We start from the raw sequence: 18,770 nt of genomic DNA, 5'->3' as shown, positions 1-18,770 counted from the left end.
GACAGACATTATCCACTGCAAATCTGAGAGGAAGCAATTTTAAACCATTCCTGCAGTTTCACTCCCCCAGTCAAAGCCCACTTTGCTCCATCATCCCTTAAACTCTTCAATTATCAGGACAAGAATCATGCTCTTTTCTAACTGGGGCTCCCCTAAGTCTGGGTCAGTTCCATAGTGGAATATTTGTATGTGGATTTAACTATTTCCACTCAGCATCTGGCAGAAAACTCTTCCTGCTGTGCCCTGCTCTGCCCTGAGCAACACCCAGAGGCACCCAGCCTGCAAGTGAGGTCCAGCTGCTGCCAGGATTTGTGGTACCATCCATTCACAAAACTTACACACTAGAATCTTGTATTAAAGATTTATAGATCTTCTTGCTATGTAAGAAAAACTCCTGTTTCCAGCTGGATCTGTCTCCATGTCAGCAGGCAGGATGCCATCCTGTCCATCAATCCCTCTCCAAGCCAGCCTGGCTGCCACTGAGCTCCAGCACACACAACCTTCCTGTCCCTCAGTCTGACTGCGTTTGCTCTACAGCACTTAGGATTTATTTATTTTAAGACAGGGATAGACCTTTCTCTTCTGGTTCAAATGCTTATTTCCTCAGAGAGAACACATGGATGCTCTCCTGAACCTTGCAGCCCACATGGAGAGCAAGAACAGAAAATGAGATGAAAGTATAAGGCAAAAGTCACTTCAGTTTGACCCCTCAGTAAGAAAACACCACAGATTAAATGGCTGGAAAAGCAGCAGCATCCAGCAGGGCAGGTTAACTCTGCCATGGGTGACTCTTACAGCTGTCTGGGGCTCGGGCTCTGTATGTTATTCCAGCCTGACCCTTCAGCCCTTTCCTGTTTCAAGTCACAGCAGAAAATGGTTTAGAGATTTAGTCAAAAGAGAAAGCAAGATGGATAAAATCCATCCCAGGGAGTTCACCCAGGAAGTGTTTTTAGCTGGTGCCTTAGGTCGCTTTATCTACACTTACATTTGTTTACCAAAGTGATTCCATGACTTCTGGTGTGTTATTCTAACTTGAAGGAAATTATAAATCTTTAAAACTTAAAGGGAGTTTGCACTAAGGAAACATAAAAGCACTTTATTTCTGAATGAAACACTAAAACTTCAGCACTCCACCTGGAATTACAGCTCATGGACACGAGGGAGGAACAAGCACAAGATAGAGGGAAAATACAAATGGACAGAGCACAAGGCAGAGGAGAAAATTTGGTATACTTATGTGGTGAACCCTTATTAGTCTTATTCCACAGCATAAATTAATCTCTCAGCATTAATTATCAGTTTATTATCAATTAATTACAGTCACTAGGAAAAAAAAATATTTTAATGGAAACCACTGCAGCTTTTCTCCCCTGAAAGTTACATTTCCTGGTGCTGCTGGATTCCAGTTACAGATAGGAGCCCCCAGAGCACACGTGGGGACACAGGGCTGGGTCTGAGGGACAGCAGTGTCACCCTGTCTGTCCTCACTGCTTGGGAAATCACTCCTCAGGTGTGTGTGGTTCTCTGGGGGAGAAGGTGACACCAGCCATGAGCCCCAGTGGTTCCTGTGTCCCTCAGAGGAACAACTTTGCCAGAGTAGATAAACACTAGGCTCAGGCTTTGGGGATGAGTGGTTTTGTACAGGTACAGAGGAGTAAGAGCCCAGCAAGACAACCCAACACAAACAGAGTGCCTGAAACCCTAAGAGCCGTTTTCCTCCCAGAACCAGCCCATTTCTGAATGGCAGCCTGACAGACCTTGAACTCAACCCAGGATTTACAGCCCTCGACATGTGAGTGACATTCCTGCTCTCCTGCCATGCTGTAATTTAAACACTTCCATATCCATCATCTCTTCAGCAAAATTCCACCATGGAGCAGTGGGTCAGGGGTGAGAGGAGGGTGGGCACAGCATGGGGGGCTGCTTTTCTGCACTTCAGAAAATTACAGTCGTGACATGAGAGCTTGGAGCCACAAACAAAACCCTTCAGAGCCAGAGCAGAGCTCAGGGAGCTGAAATTCCACCATCCTGCATGTAGCAGAGCAGTGAGGGGGTGTATGTACAGCTACAAATGACTGTATGGACCTTGCAGGCATTAAACACAACTCCCTCCTCACCCCATAGCCCAAATGTGCCACGAACTGCTCTGCACTCAACCACAGGGGAAGGTTCCATCAAAGCCAGCAGCCACCACTGGCCTTTGGAGCAAAACAAACAAAAAACCTTTAAAATTGCTTGCCTGAGGTTGTTAAAACAAAAGAAAATTGCAGAATCCCAGGATGGCTTGGGTTGGGAGGGACCTTAAACCCCATCCAATGCCACCCCTGCCATGGGCAGGGACACCTTCCCCTGTCCCAGAGTGCTCCAAGCCCCAGTGTCCAGCCTGGCCTTGGATCCAGGGGCAGCCACAGCTGCTCTGGGCACCCTGTGCCAGGGCCTGCCCACCTTAACAGGGAGGAATTCCTTCCCAATATCCCATCTCTCCCTGCCCTCCAGCAGTGGGAAGCCATTCCCCTGCTTTCCTATTTCCAAAACTTCCTGAATTCCTCGCTTGAGGTCACCTACAGCATCAGCAGCTTTGGCAGACAGAGATCTCAATTTCCTTAAATCTAATTTCTCAGGCAGGCCATGGCAGCAAACAGCTGGCTTGTATATATGTTAGTATGTATGTATGTATATATATATATGAGATCAGAGAACAGAACCATGTTCTTGTAAACACAAACTGCCAGTGAGAAAAGAGATTTTTTATAGGTCCAAACCCAAAGAACTATTTGAACACCCCCCATGACCCCGTTAGGCCTTCTATGCCACAGGTCAGACATCCATGATATCATTTACAAACAGCAGGCACTCAGGAGCACAGAAATAACAAAACCCTGCTGTATCTGCCACTGCTCCCTTCCAGCCCCATTCACCCTGACGCTCCAGAACGAAGCAACACTACCAGTGCTTAGAAAATATCACTAACAGGGTAAGAAATGCCTCTGGGCAAGGTTAGAGATAAAAACCATGAGTATTCCCAGGGGAAAAAAATCTGTGTTAGAGATGCAGCTGATCAAGCCTCAAGGAAGGGTGAAACATTCTTTTGAAAGCACAAGAAACAGAAGCAGTTATGGGGAGGTTTTGTGAACAAAGCTGGAGTCAAAATGGAAAATCATCTGCTTTTCTGGCAGCTGCAGCCATCAGTTTTATGAAGAAAGAGTGAAAAGTGGTGCCAAGGCCCAGGAGATGAAATATTTAAGACAGACCATCTTCAATATCTAATATCCCTGATGGTGGCTTTTCAAAACCTAAACCACAACGTTTGAAATAAAGGCACAGTTTTTAACCCACAGATGACTTTAAAATGCACCATTTAGAAAACAGAAAATCCTGATCTGTCAAAACCTGAGCCCTTGGTGTCAAACCTGCTCTAAGGTCTTGGAAAATACAGTCTGTGTTTATTTCTGATGCCTCCATCCCCCAGCCTGTGGCACATCCTCAGAGTGACACAATTCAGAGTGACAACGAACACCTGCTCTGTGAATTTTACAAACTTGGGGCCCAAACCTGCTCTGTAACTCTGGGAAAGCCCCCACAATTTAGGGAACAAGCTCAAATCAGGTTTCCTCTGAGAATTCTGTGATTAACTCCTCTAAACAAAACTTATTTGTAATGTGACACAGGGTCAGGCAAAGCACCTCTATTTACTGAGTGCAACAGCAGCACTCTCAGCCTCTTATTACCCAGACAGCTCAATTACAAATTATCTTCAGAGTATCAGTTTAATAACCCATGTGCTCTCAGTGTAACTGGTAGGAGAGAACTTCAGAAAATGTGATTGTGTATTTTGCCACCTGGCTCTGTGCCAGTAAATATTTGCTACAAATAGCGAAAATGATGCATCTCTGATTTACTGCTGAAGTATCTTTAGGACAAGATGCCCTAAGGAGGGTTAGGTTGGACATTAAGTTGTATTTTTTTTAATGGAAAAGGTTGTCAAGACCTGGCAGAGGTTGCCCAGAGCAGTGGTGGGTGGAGTCACAGTCCCTGGAAGAGCTAAAAAAGCTGTGTTGATGTGGCACTTGGGGACAGAGATTGGTGGTGGCTTGGCAGTGCTGTGGCAAAGGTTAAACTCCATGATTTTGGAGGTTTTTCCCATCCTAAATGACTCCATAAGTCAATGATTCTGCCTTTACACACACACTGTTTATTATGATGTGGTTTCTGTGCCTTGAGAGAGCCTTTTTGAAACCATCCCTTCCTGCCCTGCCTGCTCTCCATTTTATGTGCAGTGAATCTGTTACTTGGAAGTGCAGATGTTGTTCCAAGGTCTGTGAACTTCACCTACCCTGAGGCTGAGCGTCCCAGCTGCTCACCTGGGCTGTCTGCTGCTGCTCCCTCAGCCTCCTACACCAGCATCACCTGGTGACCAGAGCAGCTTTGCAGCCTTGCAGAGGATGGGAGTGGATGAAGCAGTTTTAGATGATTTGTCCCAAAAGCCCTGTCACCTTGCCCAGGTAAACAGGTATTGAAAATGACAAACCTCCCCATAAGGAACAAACATCAAGGCAGGAAGGAATATCCCCACAATCCTCCTCCCATTCTGGACTTGAACCAAGCCTTGCTCTTGGAAAAGTTGTAGAACAAGTGAATTGTAGGCAAAGGGCTCCTCTGCAAAGCATCTGCACTGCTCAGTTGTGGGGATGACTTGGTGTCTCATCAGAACAGCCCCAGTGTCCCCTTCAATTTGTGGCCAGGCCCAGCCTTGTCTCCAAAGCACCACATGAGGGTCAGGAGCCCTGCCAAGATCCATCCCAGTCCCCATGGCTTTCTGGAGTGGCCCTCAGTGCCAGAGCATAGAGCACAGTCTGGTCTCTAATTCTGGGCTGGTTTTCTGTCTGAAGGCAAAGGACACGACTTTAACAAACGACCATGGAATTGTGAGAGCTTCTGCTGCTCACAAAACCCCTTCCAGAACAGCACTTCCACTGACACTGCACTTTATGCTGACAAAGGATCTCCCCTCTCTCTCATCATCCCTCCCTAGAGCAGGGCCTGGCCCTCCCCTTCAGCTGGGGGGTTTCCACCAGGGAAAAGCACCTGAGCTTGTTCAGTATCACTCACATCCCCTTTGACAAGAACTGCCCAGCAGCTCAGCCTCATGCAGCTCTGATGAACTGGGAGCCTCTTGTCTTGAGGAGGTTATTTCCAGATACCCTCTTTCCCCAGCAACACCTTCCCTCAAATAAATTCCTGAGCATTTCTCCACTGGAATTTGAGCACAAAAGCCTCTGTCCCTGGCATGCTGAGGGGACAGCTTGAAGTACACCTACATTTGCACCTGCTGAAAGAATGTGCTTTAGCACCAACAGCTCCACAACAGTTTTTATTTTTGCAATGTCAGAAATTTATTATAAATGAATTATTCCATTCAAAATCCACACACAGCTACAACCCTGGTTTTGCATCTCATGCATCCAGAGTTAAGAAAACAAAGAGCTGACCTCATTTCTGTCACAATACACGTTTAAATAATTAAATAGAGCAAAAAAAAAATCTGAAGAGAGCCATGAATGAAGCAATTAAAGACCAAAGCTGAAGGGTGGCAGTAATTTTTCATGTCTTGTGAGCAGTGGATGGATCTCAGCAGTGAATCTGCCCTGTCCTTCAGCCCCAGCAGCAGGGAAGGGAACCCCAGAGCCCCAGGGTCCAGCTGGGACAGTGCAGTCTGCTCCCTTTTACCTATACTGGCATAGCCATGGTGACATGTCCAAACAGGACAAGGGGAAACAGCCCCAAGCTGTGCCAGGGGAGGTTCAGCTTGAACACCAGGAGGAATTTCTTCCTGGAAAAGCTGGAAGGGGCTGCCCAGGGAGGTTCCTGGAGTGTCTAAGGAAGGCCTGGATGTGGCACTCAGTGTTCTGGGCTGGTGGCAAGGTGGGGATCAGTCACAGGGTGGGCTTGATGGTCTGGGAGGGCTTTTCCAGCCTCAAGGACTCCATGACTCTGTGTGAGAATTAAGGATCACAGGCCAAAACTCCAGGCTGAGCAAAGGGTATGGTGAATCTGCTTTCAGAGCAGGACACAGCAGACCCCAGTGTTAATCCTGCTGGATGGAAGTGCTGCCCTACCCAATCCTGCAGGAGATCTCTGAGCACCAGCCAGTCAAACCCTGGTCCTTAACAGCTACTCTCCCAATTAGTAAATGAATTTATCCTTTATGTTACCATGCCAGCTACAGAGTAATGATGTTAATTAAGCAGTTCAGATGTAATTCAACCCCTAGAGCTGGCAGTTTACTTCCCCAAAGCCTGGAACAGAGCCAGGGGTTTCAAAGCCCCTCTACCTTGGCTTTGGGATCTCCTGAGGTCTGAGCACAGCCCAGAGCACCCTGCAGGCTGCCTGCCAGCTTCAGGCATTCTTGATTAATTCTCATTCCCACTGTCACTTTGCTTTTATTTACTGCTGCTGGGAGCAGGAGGCACACAGTGTGTGACCTCAGATCCACCGGAGCACAGCACTGGAGTGATGGATTAGCAGGGTGCAAACCAGGAATTCTGCTGCTTTCTTTTCTGATGTGAAACAGCCCTCAACACCCGAGAAAAGCTTAGGACAGAGGTTTCAACATGTGTGAACATCTGGAAGGATGGGGTAGAAATACACAAGCCAGAAAGGCCTGTGGGCAGATTTTAAAAAGGTTTTGTGGATTTACAAAATACCCAGGACTTGTTACCCAGAGAAGCTGTGGCTGCCCCATCCCAGGATGGGGCTTGGAACAACCTGGTCTAGTGGAAGGTGTCCCTGCCCATGGCAGGGGCTGGAACTGGATGGGCTTGAAGCTCTTTTCCAACTCAAACATTCCATGATTCCACCTCCAGACACCTGTACACATGAGGCACCAAACTCGTGCACAACCTGTCAGTGGAAGTCTCATTTCCCTGGTCATCTTCAGGCAAGTGGTGCCAAGAGGCAGAAAAGAAGAACAAAAAACAAGGCAGGGGAAAGGTCATGATGGTGACCAGAATTTTAATGCATCTGAAAGCAGAGGAGCTTTTCTGAGCCCTGAGCACACACAGCCTGGCCCTGACCAAGGGGTGAGGACACACAGATAGCGACAGGAGGCTGCATCATGGGAAAATTTGCTGTTTATTAAAAGCATCCATTAACTGCTTCTGGTTTGTTCAGTAAAATCCTAAATCAAGGCAGAAAATCCTATATAAACATGGAGAAGGAGGCTAACACACATTCTGAAAACAGATTTTGCACTGGGTAGGATCTACCTGGATGCTCCACATAGATATATCTCTTTAATAAATACATGAAAGCTTTCCCCTCTCTGTATTTCTATATGTATATAAAGCACACAGAAGAATTAATACCTGTGAGTTAGAATCTGTCCTTCAGTCATCAGCTTAAAGAGCTTTTCACAGGAGCAAAGTAGGACTTACTCAGTTCCTGTTCTCCAGGTGTTTGAGTTTCAATCAGAAACTATTAATAAAGAAGACAAAGAACCCAACCATATTTTGAATGTTTGACTCAAAAATCTCCTGCAAGCAATTTGTGGTTCCAGCCTGGACTATCCCAGGCAGCCAGAAGCAGCAAACCACATTTGAGATGCTGCTCCTCTGACTCAGACATTGCCCTTGTGGGAAGATCTTGCACTCTCTCCTCCCCAGAAACCACCCAGGAGGGGAGTCCTGCCTGCTCTTCCTCCTTGGAGCCTGCCTTTCCTGGCCTCCCCCTGTGCCCCTGCACACTCCTTACTGCTCAGGGAATGTGGGGTGGGGATGCCTTCAGAGCTTGGCAAATCCTGCTCTCCAAGCAGAAGGTGCCCAGCTCAAACCTCCTGCAGGGCAGAGCTGGGACAAGTGGCTGAGGTTTGGGGCAATGTCCTCCTCTGGGGCACCAGGGACCTGCTTCCATCCACCAGAGCAAACACAGCCCCTGCTGGAAGGAAGAACAGGAACAGGGCACAGCACCGGGCATCCCGTGCCACAGGAACGGCTCAGCTCCTGCCAGCCTGAAAATGGCAGCAGGAAAATGGAGAAAACCCTACCTAGACCACGAGAATTCCTGCTCTGGGAACAGCCTTAGGAAAAAGGCTTCCTTTGCTGGCATTATCCCTGGAAAGGAGGAGCAGGAAAGGTGCTGTGGCTGGGCTGCCATGACAGCAGTCAGCCTTGTTTAATCCCTGAGATTGTGTCAGCCCTGGCTTGTGCTTGTGCAGTCTGACATCCCTGCTGAGCAGTGCCTGTCACTCCTGTCCCCACAATACACCTGTGAGCATGGACATGAGCAGCCAAAGCCTCGGGAAAGGCTGGAAGTTCCAGCCCCCCCACCGAATGTGAACATCTCCACAGACAGTCCTTGTTCTCTCCCTGCCACTCCAAATGTCACCAAAAATGATGCTTGAGGTGTTCCAACACCACAAATTTCACATAGTAAACAGCATTTACAAGTTTCATTTTTCAGAACAAAAGCTGAGACTGGGCATTCTTCTGTTGTAATATTTAAGTAAGTACACAGGGAGTAGCTGTAATGTCACACAAACAAACCCCAAAACATCCAAAAGGTCATTTCCAGCCTTCCTTACAAGTTGACTGGATTAGCCCATTCCAGCCCTTTTGCAGGCTCTGAGTTGTGCTGATTTATTCTCCAGAGACAAAGTAACTCCTTTTAAATGTGGTTCAGGCCGTGTAAATTCTTTGTTTATCCCCGTGGAAACTCCCAAGGATTGCAAACACTGTCCAAGGACTTTCACTGCAGCAGGTACAGCACAAATTCCTCAGGGGTCTCAGCCATCCCCTGTGCTCCTCCAGGAACCACAGGGATTCCCAATTCCTGTCTCCAGGTTCAGAGGGTCCACAGGTACAGTCCTCACACCACCCTTTCTGGACTTCACCCTTTTATTTTAATAATATCACTCTTTTCACAGAACTCCTGAAATCTATCTTCTAGAAATGCGAGTTCAGTGCAATCTTACTTGGAAAAAAAAAGGAAAATCAACCTGAATTGCTGAAAAAAACCTCAAACCAAACCCTCCCATCATTGTCTCTTCCCAATAGGATTTAATTCCCTCCCTTTGTCACTTCCTAGTTTTCATGTTTAAATTTGTTAAAAAGAATCAAAAGAAGAATCCTATCTCTCCTCTTTTCTGAAACAGCTCTCTATATATTCCCACTTCTTCTTAAGAGCTAATAAACTGGATTAATTTTTTTAGGTTTTTAAGTAGAAGAAAAGCTGAGCAGAGACGTAACCCCTCCTCTGAACCTTGCACAAAGCCTGGATTTCACAAGCTGACTTGCAGCACAAATACACCTCCCAAAGAATGCTTTTTCAAACCTTAGCTGGGAAGGTTTTGCAAAATAGGTATCAAGCACTAATTCTCTTTACAGCACTAAAATGATACTTACAGCTGGGAAGGAGTGGGATAGAATTCCCTCAGTGTAAGTAGCTGTGTCCTGCCAAACCCAGCCAAGGCTGAGCTGGATGTTTGAAATATCTGCTGCTCCAAGGCTTTGCTTTGCTGCCTGCTCCAGAGGGAATGGCACAGAAAATGCCACCTGATGGGCACAGCACAGGGGGGTCTGCCCAGCCCAGACTGGCCAAGGCCAGCACTGGCCCCCAAACCCAGGGGTTTGACTGATTTCTCCAAGTCTGGAATCAAAAGTTGCCAGGATGGCAACACCCTCACTCTTTGCTATCTGCTTCTGCAACAAATCACAGCAATTTCGAGCTTTTACACTCATGGGATCCAGCCTCCCTAGCAGAAGGGGCCTGTGTCCATCTGACAATCCAGGACACAGCTCAGGCTGCTGCAGTGCCCAAACACCAGTGCTGGAAGCACATCCAAAGGGTGAGGAAAGCCCAATTTGGTTTTCAGGCTTTTTTCCTCCCCCCTTCAATATTTTTGGCCTGATCAAGATGTACCCTGCCCAAATGTGTCCCCACTGCACCAACACTCCATGAGCTATTTCACACCTCCCATGCCATTCTCCTGTGGAGCCAGCTCCACACAGACACTGCTGGTGTCCAAGGGGTGATGGAATGGAATCTTCCCCTGCACAGGGAGAGGCCAGGGGGGCCAGGGCTGGAGGATCTCCATGGCAGAAATGATGCTCAGCTGTGCAGTTCCTCCCATGCCTTCCTGGTCATTGGATCCAAATGTCACAAATGTCTCAGCTTCCTCTGGATCTGAGAGACAGGGACATGCAGTAATGTGGGACAGGGTGGTCACAGGCCTGGGGAAGGGAGAAGCTCCAGCTAGCTAGGGGCAGTACTTTATAACAGAAGAATAGAAAAATATAAGAGAAAAAAGAAGGAAATGTAAGGGAAAAAAAGAGAAAAGGGAAAGAGGGGGAAAGGGCAAAAAAGAAGAGGGGAAAGAGGAAAAGAGGGAAAAGAAGAAAGAGAAAAAGGAGAAAGAAAAAAGGGAAAGAGGAAAAAGGGAAAGGGGGAAAGAAGAAAAGGGGAAAGAGGAAAAGAGAGAAAAGGGGAAGAGAAAAAGGAGAGAGAAAAGGAAAGGGGGAAAGGGAAAGAAAAGAAAGTAAAAATAAAATGAAAACATGAAAAAAAGGAAGAAAGGGAGACAAAGGATGGTTCTACAACCATTCTTTAATGTATGAGGCCAAATCCCAGGGTTTGAATTTGAGTCCAGTTATGGAGGGAAGGGAAGGGAAGGGAAGGGAAGGGAAGGGAAGGGAAGGGAAGGGAAGGGAAGGGAAGGGAAGGGAAGGGAAGGGAAGGGAAGGGAAGGGAAGGGAAGGGAAGGGAAGGGAAGGGAAGGGAAGGGAAGGGAAGGGAAGGGAAGGGAAGGGAAGGGAAGGGAAGGGAAGGGAAGGGAAGGGAAGGGAAGGGAAGGGAAGGGAAGGGAAGGGAAGGGAATTTCTCAGGAGCTGGGCCTGGTGCACAGTGGCTACAATTCCCTTGTCCAAGGTTAACAGAATTCCCCCCATTGTCCCCACCCAGATGAAATCCATGCCTGTACCCTCAGACACATCCCAGCAAAGCTCTGGAGAGTGGGAGCAAGGCACCAGAGGAGCAGGGTCAGGCCTCACCTCCATTGTTCCCCATCCCAGCTCTCTGCTGCTCCTGGGCCTCCCTCCTGCACAGGGGTACTCTGCAGGGTCTGATACACAATTACACCTGAGGCCACCCTGTGAATCTCTGGAGGTGTCAGTCAGGTGGGGGAAGGATCAGAAGTGATGTGCTCTGGAGCTAGTGAAAAACTGCCATGTTCTCCAGGCTCACCAGCAACAGCCAGGGAATAATCCAGGGCTCATCCCTCCACTGAGCACTGCAAATGTACCCCAAATGTGAGGGCTCCAAACACACTGAAACTCCAATTCCAAGAGTCCCCTGCAAGTCCCTTTGCCAGGCACTGCCCTGCTGTGGCTGGGACAGACGTGTGCCCATGCCCAGGGTCTGCTGTGCTGCCTGTCAGCCTGGGCTGCTGGGCTGGGCAGTGCTGCTTTTGGGCCAGACTGGCTCCAGGGGGTTACAACAGTCCCAAAAAATGCCAAAACACTGGCAAATCTGAGAGATGTCCACCTCGAGCCTCTCTTTCCTCTCCCAAGAGCACGTTCATAAACATGCACAGGAACATGTGAAAGCTGCCCACAGAGAGGAATTATTATATTAATATACTATTATTATAATTCCTGTTGGAATTAACACTGCTGGAGCTCAGCCTGGCCAAGCTCCACCTCCAGAACAGGGCAAGAGGCTCTGCTCCTTGAGATGTGGGATGCAGGATGCTGTGTTCCTCAGCTCTCACAACACCCTACTCTGAGCACAGAGCTGAGGCAGCAGAGCAGGGACCCTGCAAATTCACCACCTATCAGTGTGTACTCACTGCTAAGATGGATGCTCAGGGCGTGCTGAGGTGAATCATGGAAAGAGCTGCTGTCCTGAACCCAGGAAAACAACCCAACACAGGCAGTAACTCCCACTGAACCTGCCAGCACCCTGCATCTCCCACAAAGGGTGACTCACTGAGCATACTAAAACACACCCATTAGGCAGCATTTTACAAAGGCACACAGATCAGCAGATGAAGAATTCGTGGGACAGAGCAGCAGATTCCTCTGCTCAAAGCATCCTGAGATGAGAGTTCCGCGCCAGGTGTCTGGGAGGAGATCAACACTCCTGGCAGCACACTGAGGGAACAAACCTCTGGCTGGGATTCTCCCTGGTGGGGTCACTGGTGTGTCCAGGTGTCCATGCTGCCCCCAGAGTGAGCTCAGCCTGGGCACACCCACTCCTGTCTCTGGGCTCATCCCTGGCCATCAGTGAAGATTATTTCCTTCACACTCTCATTCTTCTCCCCTCAATCCTTCTCTCCTAAAACGTGCTGGTGGCAGCACCACAGGCAGCACTCCTGGGGGACCCAGCCAGGGAAGAGGTGGAAAACCCCAGACACACCACAGGGAAGCATCACATCCCAGCATTCTGGGGCTGTGTGGGAAAGAGAATGAAAGCCAGGCTGGGGAGAGAAAACAGGGCATTTACCTGACAGGAGATCTGCACCAGGTACACCAGCTCCTTGGACTCACAGCCATTCCTCGTCACTTCGTTCTGTTCCTCTGGGAGCGAGAGCTGCAGGGCAGGGAGGAGAGGAGAGAGGAGCAGTCAGTGAGGGCACAAACCAGCCCAGAGCAGCACATGGAGCTCAGCACCCACAGCAGCTCCCAGACATGCTGAGTCCCAGGGAACCAGGCAATCAGGGAATCAGGGAATCAGGGAATCAGGGAAGGGCTTGTCTGGCTGGAGCTGCCCCAGGGGAGGCACTCAGCACACACAGACCCTGCAATGCCACCGGATTCTGGAACCTCACCTGACACGTTAAAAATAAAAATACGGTTCAAAAATAAAACAGTTACGGGGAGGCAAACAGTTCGAGGCAGGAATTAAACCCTCCAGCTTAGAAGTCTGCAAAATTAATTGTTTACTGAAAATATCTCTATAAATATTCATGGATAGTGAATATAGAACAGACCTTCTCCATACTCCCTCCCCACATGTTTTTAGTTTTTTATTTTATACATTCAGGCAGACATTAAATAATAAAACATATCTCCCAATTTCAGTGCTGTCAAGCAATTCACCCCAGCAGAGTTTTATGGCACCATTCATCACACCCAGAGTCATTAAGAGCATCATCAGGATGTGTTTGTGTGAGAGCAGTGAGGAGACATTCCTGCATATGGACCGAGCCTGGAGCATCCCACTCCTGGCCCTGTTAACCCACTAAAATGGCTAATGTTTAATGATCTTCTCTGAGAGCAGAAATTACAAATAATCCTAAGTAAGTTAAGACTGTTTGTAAAGCAAATAAATAAAGGAAATGTGTACATAAAATTTAAAAGGCTGTAAAAAAATCCTAATTAGTCAAGAGCAATAAAAAAATCCTGAAACAAATGAAAGCAGAAATGAAAAAAGGGTGAGGAGAAGAATCCCAAGTTGTTGTATTTAATGGATGTAAGCAAGTGAAAATCAGAAGTGGGTAGTGAGAGACATCTCATGAAAAAGGGACAAAGAAGGCAAAGTTCTCTCCATACAAATGAACATGACACCTGGAATTTATTTAACTTTGCTCTGCCAGAATCTCCCTTCTCTCTGTAGGGAAGTCCCACTGCACAGATTCAGCCCTCTCCCTCCACCAACCCAGCTCCTGGAACATTGACTTCTTTCCTGATGGCTGTACACAGGTAAGTAACAACATTCCTGGTCCAGAGAAGGTCTTTAGATTTGTACAATTTGTTACCAGCATAGGCTGCTGCCATTAATGTGATTAAACACAACCATTGCTTCTGTATTGCACCTTCCCCCCCACCTTTATCATCATTCTTTGCTATCAAATGTCACATCTGAAGTGCTGCTGAGTTTTGAAACAGCCAAAGGAAAGCCAAAGCATGCAGTAAGGGAAAGCTCACACACACTGTAGATATTTGCCATGTTTGCCAGGTATGAGGAGCCCTGGGCCCTGTTAACCTTGAACAAGGGAATTGAGGCCACAAAGATGATCCAAAGGCTGGAGCAGCTCTTCTGTAAGGAAAGGCTGAGAGAACTGAAAGTGTTCACTTGGAGAGGAGAAGGCTCCAGGGAGAGCTCAGAGCCCCTGCCAGGGCCTGAAGGGGCTCCAGGAGAGCTGGAGAGGGACTGGGGACAAGGCCTGGAGGGACAGGACACAGGGAATGGCTCCCAGTGCCAGAGGGCAGGGCTGGATGGGATATTGGGAATTGGGGATTGTTCCCTGGCAGGGTGGGCAGGCCCTGGCACAGGTGCCCAGAGCAGCTGGGGCTGCCCCTGGATCCCTGGCAGTGCCCAAGGCCAGGCTGGATGAGGCTGGGAAGGTGTCCCTGCCATGGCAGGGGTGGAATGGGATGAGCTTTAAGGGCTCTTCTAACCCAACCCAATTCTGAGATTCTATGACTCAAATGTGGGTTTCCCACTCCTGGAGAAAGGTTTCCATCCTCTAATCTCCCCTGTGCTCCCTGAGGGCACATGGACCCCCCTCCCTGACCCCAAGGGAATTTCAGATGTCCCTTCACTGAGTGTATCAGTGGCAAAGCTCATCACCACAGGCCCCAAAAAAACAACAGCCAGGTAACAAAACCACCAAGAGGCAACTACAGAGCTCCCTGAGAGGAACTCAGGGCCTGAGAACGTGGGGAAGAGAAAGGCAGGGGGTGAATTCATCACCCTCCCCCTCACACACCGACACCAGGCCGGGCTCTGCACAGACCCCAGGAGGAGCAGAGATCAGCTGGAGCTGTGAGCAGGGCACTGGGGCACAGCAATCTTCCTTCCCGAGGCACTCCTGCCTGGGGGCCATCCTCAGGATCCCATTCAGGGGGTTCACACCTCCCAGGCAGCCCCTCCTCAGTCCCTGCTCACACAATCTTACTGTGGGGAGAAGGGACATTCCAGCCCACTGCTGGCCATGGGCCATGCACCTGTCCCTGATTTCAGAGGGGAACTCTAAAAACCAGCTGAACACTGCTCCTCTCCCACGGCAGCCTCGTGCTGACTGAGACGGAGACAGAAACTGTTTCCACAGGAAAATCTCTGGGGTTTATCCTGCAGTCCAGCCGTCCTCACCGCAAAATGCCCCCAAAGATGAATATTCGCTCATGTTCCCTGCCCCACGTGGTTCAGTTTGTATTTTGCTTTGTTAATAGACATGCACCAAAGCTCTCCCAAAAATCATGGATGTCCTGATGTTTAAAAGCCTTTCCTGCAGCTGCATTCCTTGTAAACAGAACATCCTGGAAAGCACAGTTGCCCCCAGGCTTGATTTGAAATCCAAGCACAAAGCAGAGGCCTCTCCTGACCTTACTGGACTCTGAACATGACTCACAGGCAGAATCTGGTTGGCTCCGAAGTGGGACATTGATTTTTGTGTTCTTAAATAACAGAGCAGCCAGCAGGCCCTGGTGGATATCCCTGTAACTGTGCCAATGTGTTTTCCTGAGGTAAATAATCTGTAAATAGCATTTATTGCAAGTGATCAGAGTTAAACAGCATATACTTTATAATGTATAATCTGCAATGTTCCTTCTTCACATTGAAATTGGCTGTCAAACCTCCTGAGCCTGATGAACAATTATGAGGTATTAGATCCCATTAGGTTCATTTATTGTTGGAATATATATGCTTAGGATGAGTGGATATGACAAATTTTATAAATTGGCTTTAGAGTATCCTAAACTTTTCATTGGTAGTATTTCATGATACACAAAGAAAGCCTTAAAACCAGTCACACCACACTTTGTGTGTATGGATAATGCAGAGTCTTGAAAACATTACAGAATCAGGGAATCCCAGAATGGTTTGGGCTGGAAGGGACCTTAAAGCTCATCTGGTTTCTTGGGCAGGGACTCCTTCCACAGTCCCAGGCTGCTCCAACCTGGCCTTGGACATTTCCAGGGACAGGGCAGCCACAGCTCCTCTGGGCAGCAAGGCCAAGGCATGGCCCAAATTTGTCTTTACATGGCTGGGGACAAGTCTGGGAGCCTTCAACCTGCACACACTCACTGAGAACTGATGATGAATTCAACGCAGGTAATTTTTCCTCTACCAGCAAACTTGTACCAAAAGTTTTGGGCTCTTTTTGCCCAAAAGAGCAGTGCTTGCAGGACAAGACTTTGCTGATCACATCTACAAGGAGCTTTAACATAAAAATGCTTCTAGTTCATGTCTGAGGCTCATCTCTGGCAAGCTGCGTGATAAGGGACTAATTACAGGGGTCTCCTGCAGAGCAAAATTTATCGGTCATTCCTCTTGTAGGGAAGAACAACGGCAAAGCAGGAGGCTGAGTTATGATACAGCACATTCAGAATTAAAAATAATTAAAAGATAACTCTTGAGATGTGTGCAATAATTTTTTTACTTCCAACCACTGCAGAGTTTTGTGTGATCCTCTTACAAATAGCAAAAGCTGTGAAAAATCACCTCAAGAAAAGCACTACATAAATCTGTTGAGAAGACAGGGATTGTTGGCTACTAACAATGAGCCAATCCTGACCAGGTAAGACCTGGTGCCCCAGATGTCAAAGAAAGCTCATTCAGCAGCTTTAACTTTCACCTCCTTGTTTCCTGAGTGATGTCAACCCCATCATCCAGCTCTCCTGGTCAAAGGGTGATTTGTGAGAAGCCTGGGAAGCGTGGATTTGATTTGTCTGTGGAATTTACTTCAACTTCTGCTTCATAAAGCCATGAATGCACTGATCGCACTCATGCACATCACAGCAAGTGAGTAACACAGGGCTGTGGCAGTGAGCTCACAATAAAATAAAAATATGTAAAAAAGAGAAAACAAAACATAAAAGAAAATAAAAAAGCTCAAATAAATCCCCCTCCCCAACAGAATCAGCATTAAGGTTATAATTTAATGGGGGAGGCATTTAGTAATTAGATGACAATTAATTAATGAGAACTGTAAGCTGGAAAAATAATCTTGTTTCCAAATAGGAGGAGCAGATCATCCTTCCCAAACTCCAAACCTGTCTGTGCAGGTAATGGTGTAAACTTTTATACTTTAATTAAACTAATCCAACTGAGACCCCCCTCTTGCATCAGAGGAGTGGAGTCAGTGTGGAGCTACACTGACCTGGGACACAGCCAGGGAATAACACTCCAGAGAGCAGCAAAACCCTGTAAAATAACTCCTACAATTTCTGGAGCCGATTTCAGTCCCCTACACAGCACCTCCCAGGTTTCATCTAAATTCCTTGGATAATGATGTCCTGGTTGGGAGCCAGCAGAAAGCCAAGACCTCAAAGGTGATGCTGTGTGAGCACCAGGGCCTGGCTCCTGCAAGAGGCTTTAGGGACACTGTTAGTGCAGAGCTGAGACAGGATCAAGCCACAGGGAGCAAACAGGAGCTTCTTCAGGAAAATATTGGGACAATCACAAATATCCAAATGTCACCACTCTGAGCTGACAGAGGAGTTTCTGGCATCTCTCACAGAGGGTGACAGAAACTTGCCTGTCCTTGGCCCTGCCCTGAGGGTTTCTCATACATTTCACGGCCAGTCAAAGGAATTATGGAGAATCACAGAATTGTTGAGGTTGAAAAAGCCTATGAGATCATGGAGTCCAACCATTCCTCCAGCACTGCCACGACCCATGTCCACAAGCGTCACATCCACATGGATTTGAAATCCCCCTGGGGATGTGGACTCCACCACTGGCCCTGGGCAGCTGTCTCAGGGCTGGACAGCCCTTTCCAGAAAGAAATTCTCCCTGATATCCAATCTAAACCTCCCCTAGAGCAACTTGAGGCCGTTCCCTCTCCTCCTGTCCCTGTTCCCTGGGAGCACAGCCGAAGCCCCTCTGCTGTCCCCTCCTGGCAGGAGTTCTGCAGAGCCACAAGGGCCCCCTGAGCCTCCTTTGCTCCAGGCTGAGCCCCTGCCCAGCTCCCTGGACAACAAAACACAGCTGCTCCCTACAGCTCCTTCTCTATGCTTCAAAATATTAACAGTATTATTCACCTAATAGATAAAATTATATTGTGGTATGTATCTAAATATATGCATATAAATATGAATGCTTTACTTGTATAATAAATATTGTGATATTCATATAGTAAACTACACCCATAATATAAAATACAATAAATGTATAACTGTATTTATATATTGAATATAACTTAGTTATTATAAGATAAAGTACAAGCAAGTTGAGCATCATTAGCAGACCCTCTCCCCTGTGATCCAAGACAACCAAGTGGCCCAGTGATCCAGGTGGGATGAGGAGCTCACATCTGCAGGAGTCTCCAGGAGACAAGGGATGGCAGGAACACTGACCAAGGCTTTAGCCAGGAGTTGTAAGGCAGTGGGAAGGCTGCTGATTTTCCTGCCAGAGGTTGTGTCATTGCTCCAAGGACAGCTGGTGATCCTGTCACGTTTTCCCAAGACAGAATTTCAGGTTAAATCCCTGGGGAAGGCAGCCAGACACAGGCAATGGGAATTGCTGCTGCTCACACTCGGCCGTGGCAAAAGCCCATTAATCCTCCAAAGCACTGTTACATCTGACAACTTTTTCCTGACAGTATTAGGAATTACTTTTTTTTCCCCTTCCTAAACCACCTCACTTTCATGTCTGTTAATTTCTGATGTTGGTGCAATTTAGCAAATCAAACGAGGGCAAAGCCCCAGGACCAGCGGCACCTTCATGGAATGTGTGCAGTGGGTGCAAGTCTGTCTAGTAGCCAAGGGCAAGGAGCAGGAGACTCATTTCCCTGTGAAACATGGCCATGTTTGATTAAAAAACAATAATTC

General features: G+C 47.7%; 1 protein-coding gene across 3 annotated transcripts in view; it reads right to left on the bottom strand.

Moving 5' to 3' along the window:
* Nucleotides 1–18,770, bottom strand: part of ARHGAP32 (Rho GTPase activating protein 32) — a 239,335-nt gene that overhangs the window by 84,110 nt on the left and 136,455 nt on the right. For all 3 annotated transcript variants that reach the window (XM_036397579.2, XM_054517120.1, XM_036397580.2), the window contains one exon: nucleotides 12,496–12,582. In XM_036397579.2, coding sequence (XP_036253472.1) covers nucleotides 12,496–12,582 — 87 coding nt within the window. The remainder of the gene's footprint in view (nucleotides 1–12,495; nucleotides 12,583–18,770) is intronic.

The sequence above is a fragment of the Molothrus ater genome, chromosome 22 (assembly GCF_012460135.2).
Source record: "Molothrus ater isolate BHLD 08-10-18 breed brown headed cowbird chromosome 22, BPBGC_Mater_1.1, whole genome shotgun sequence".
NCBI classification, from domain to species: domain Eukaryota; kingdom Metazoa; phylum Chordata; class Aves; order Passeriformes; family Icteridae; genus Molothrus; species Molothrus ater.
Note: the sequence above shows the minus strand (reverse complement) of the source record. Positions and strands in the feature narration are given on the sequence as shown.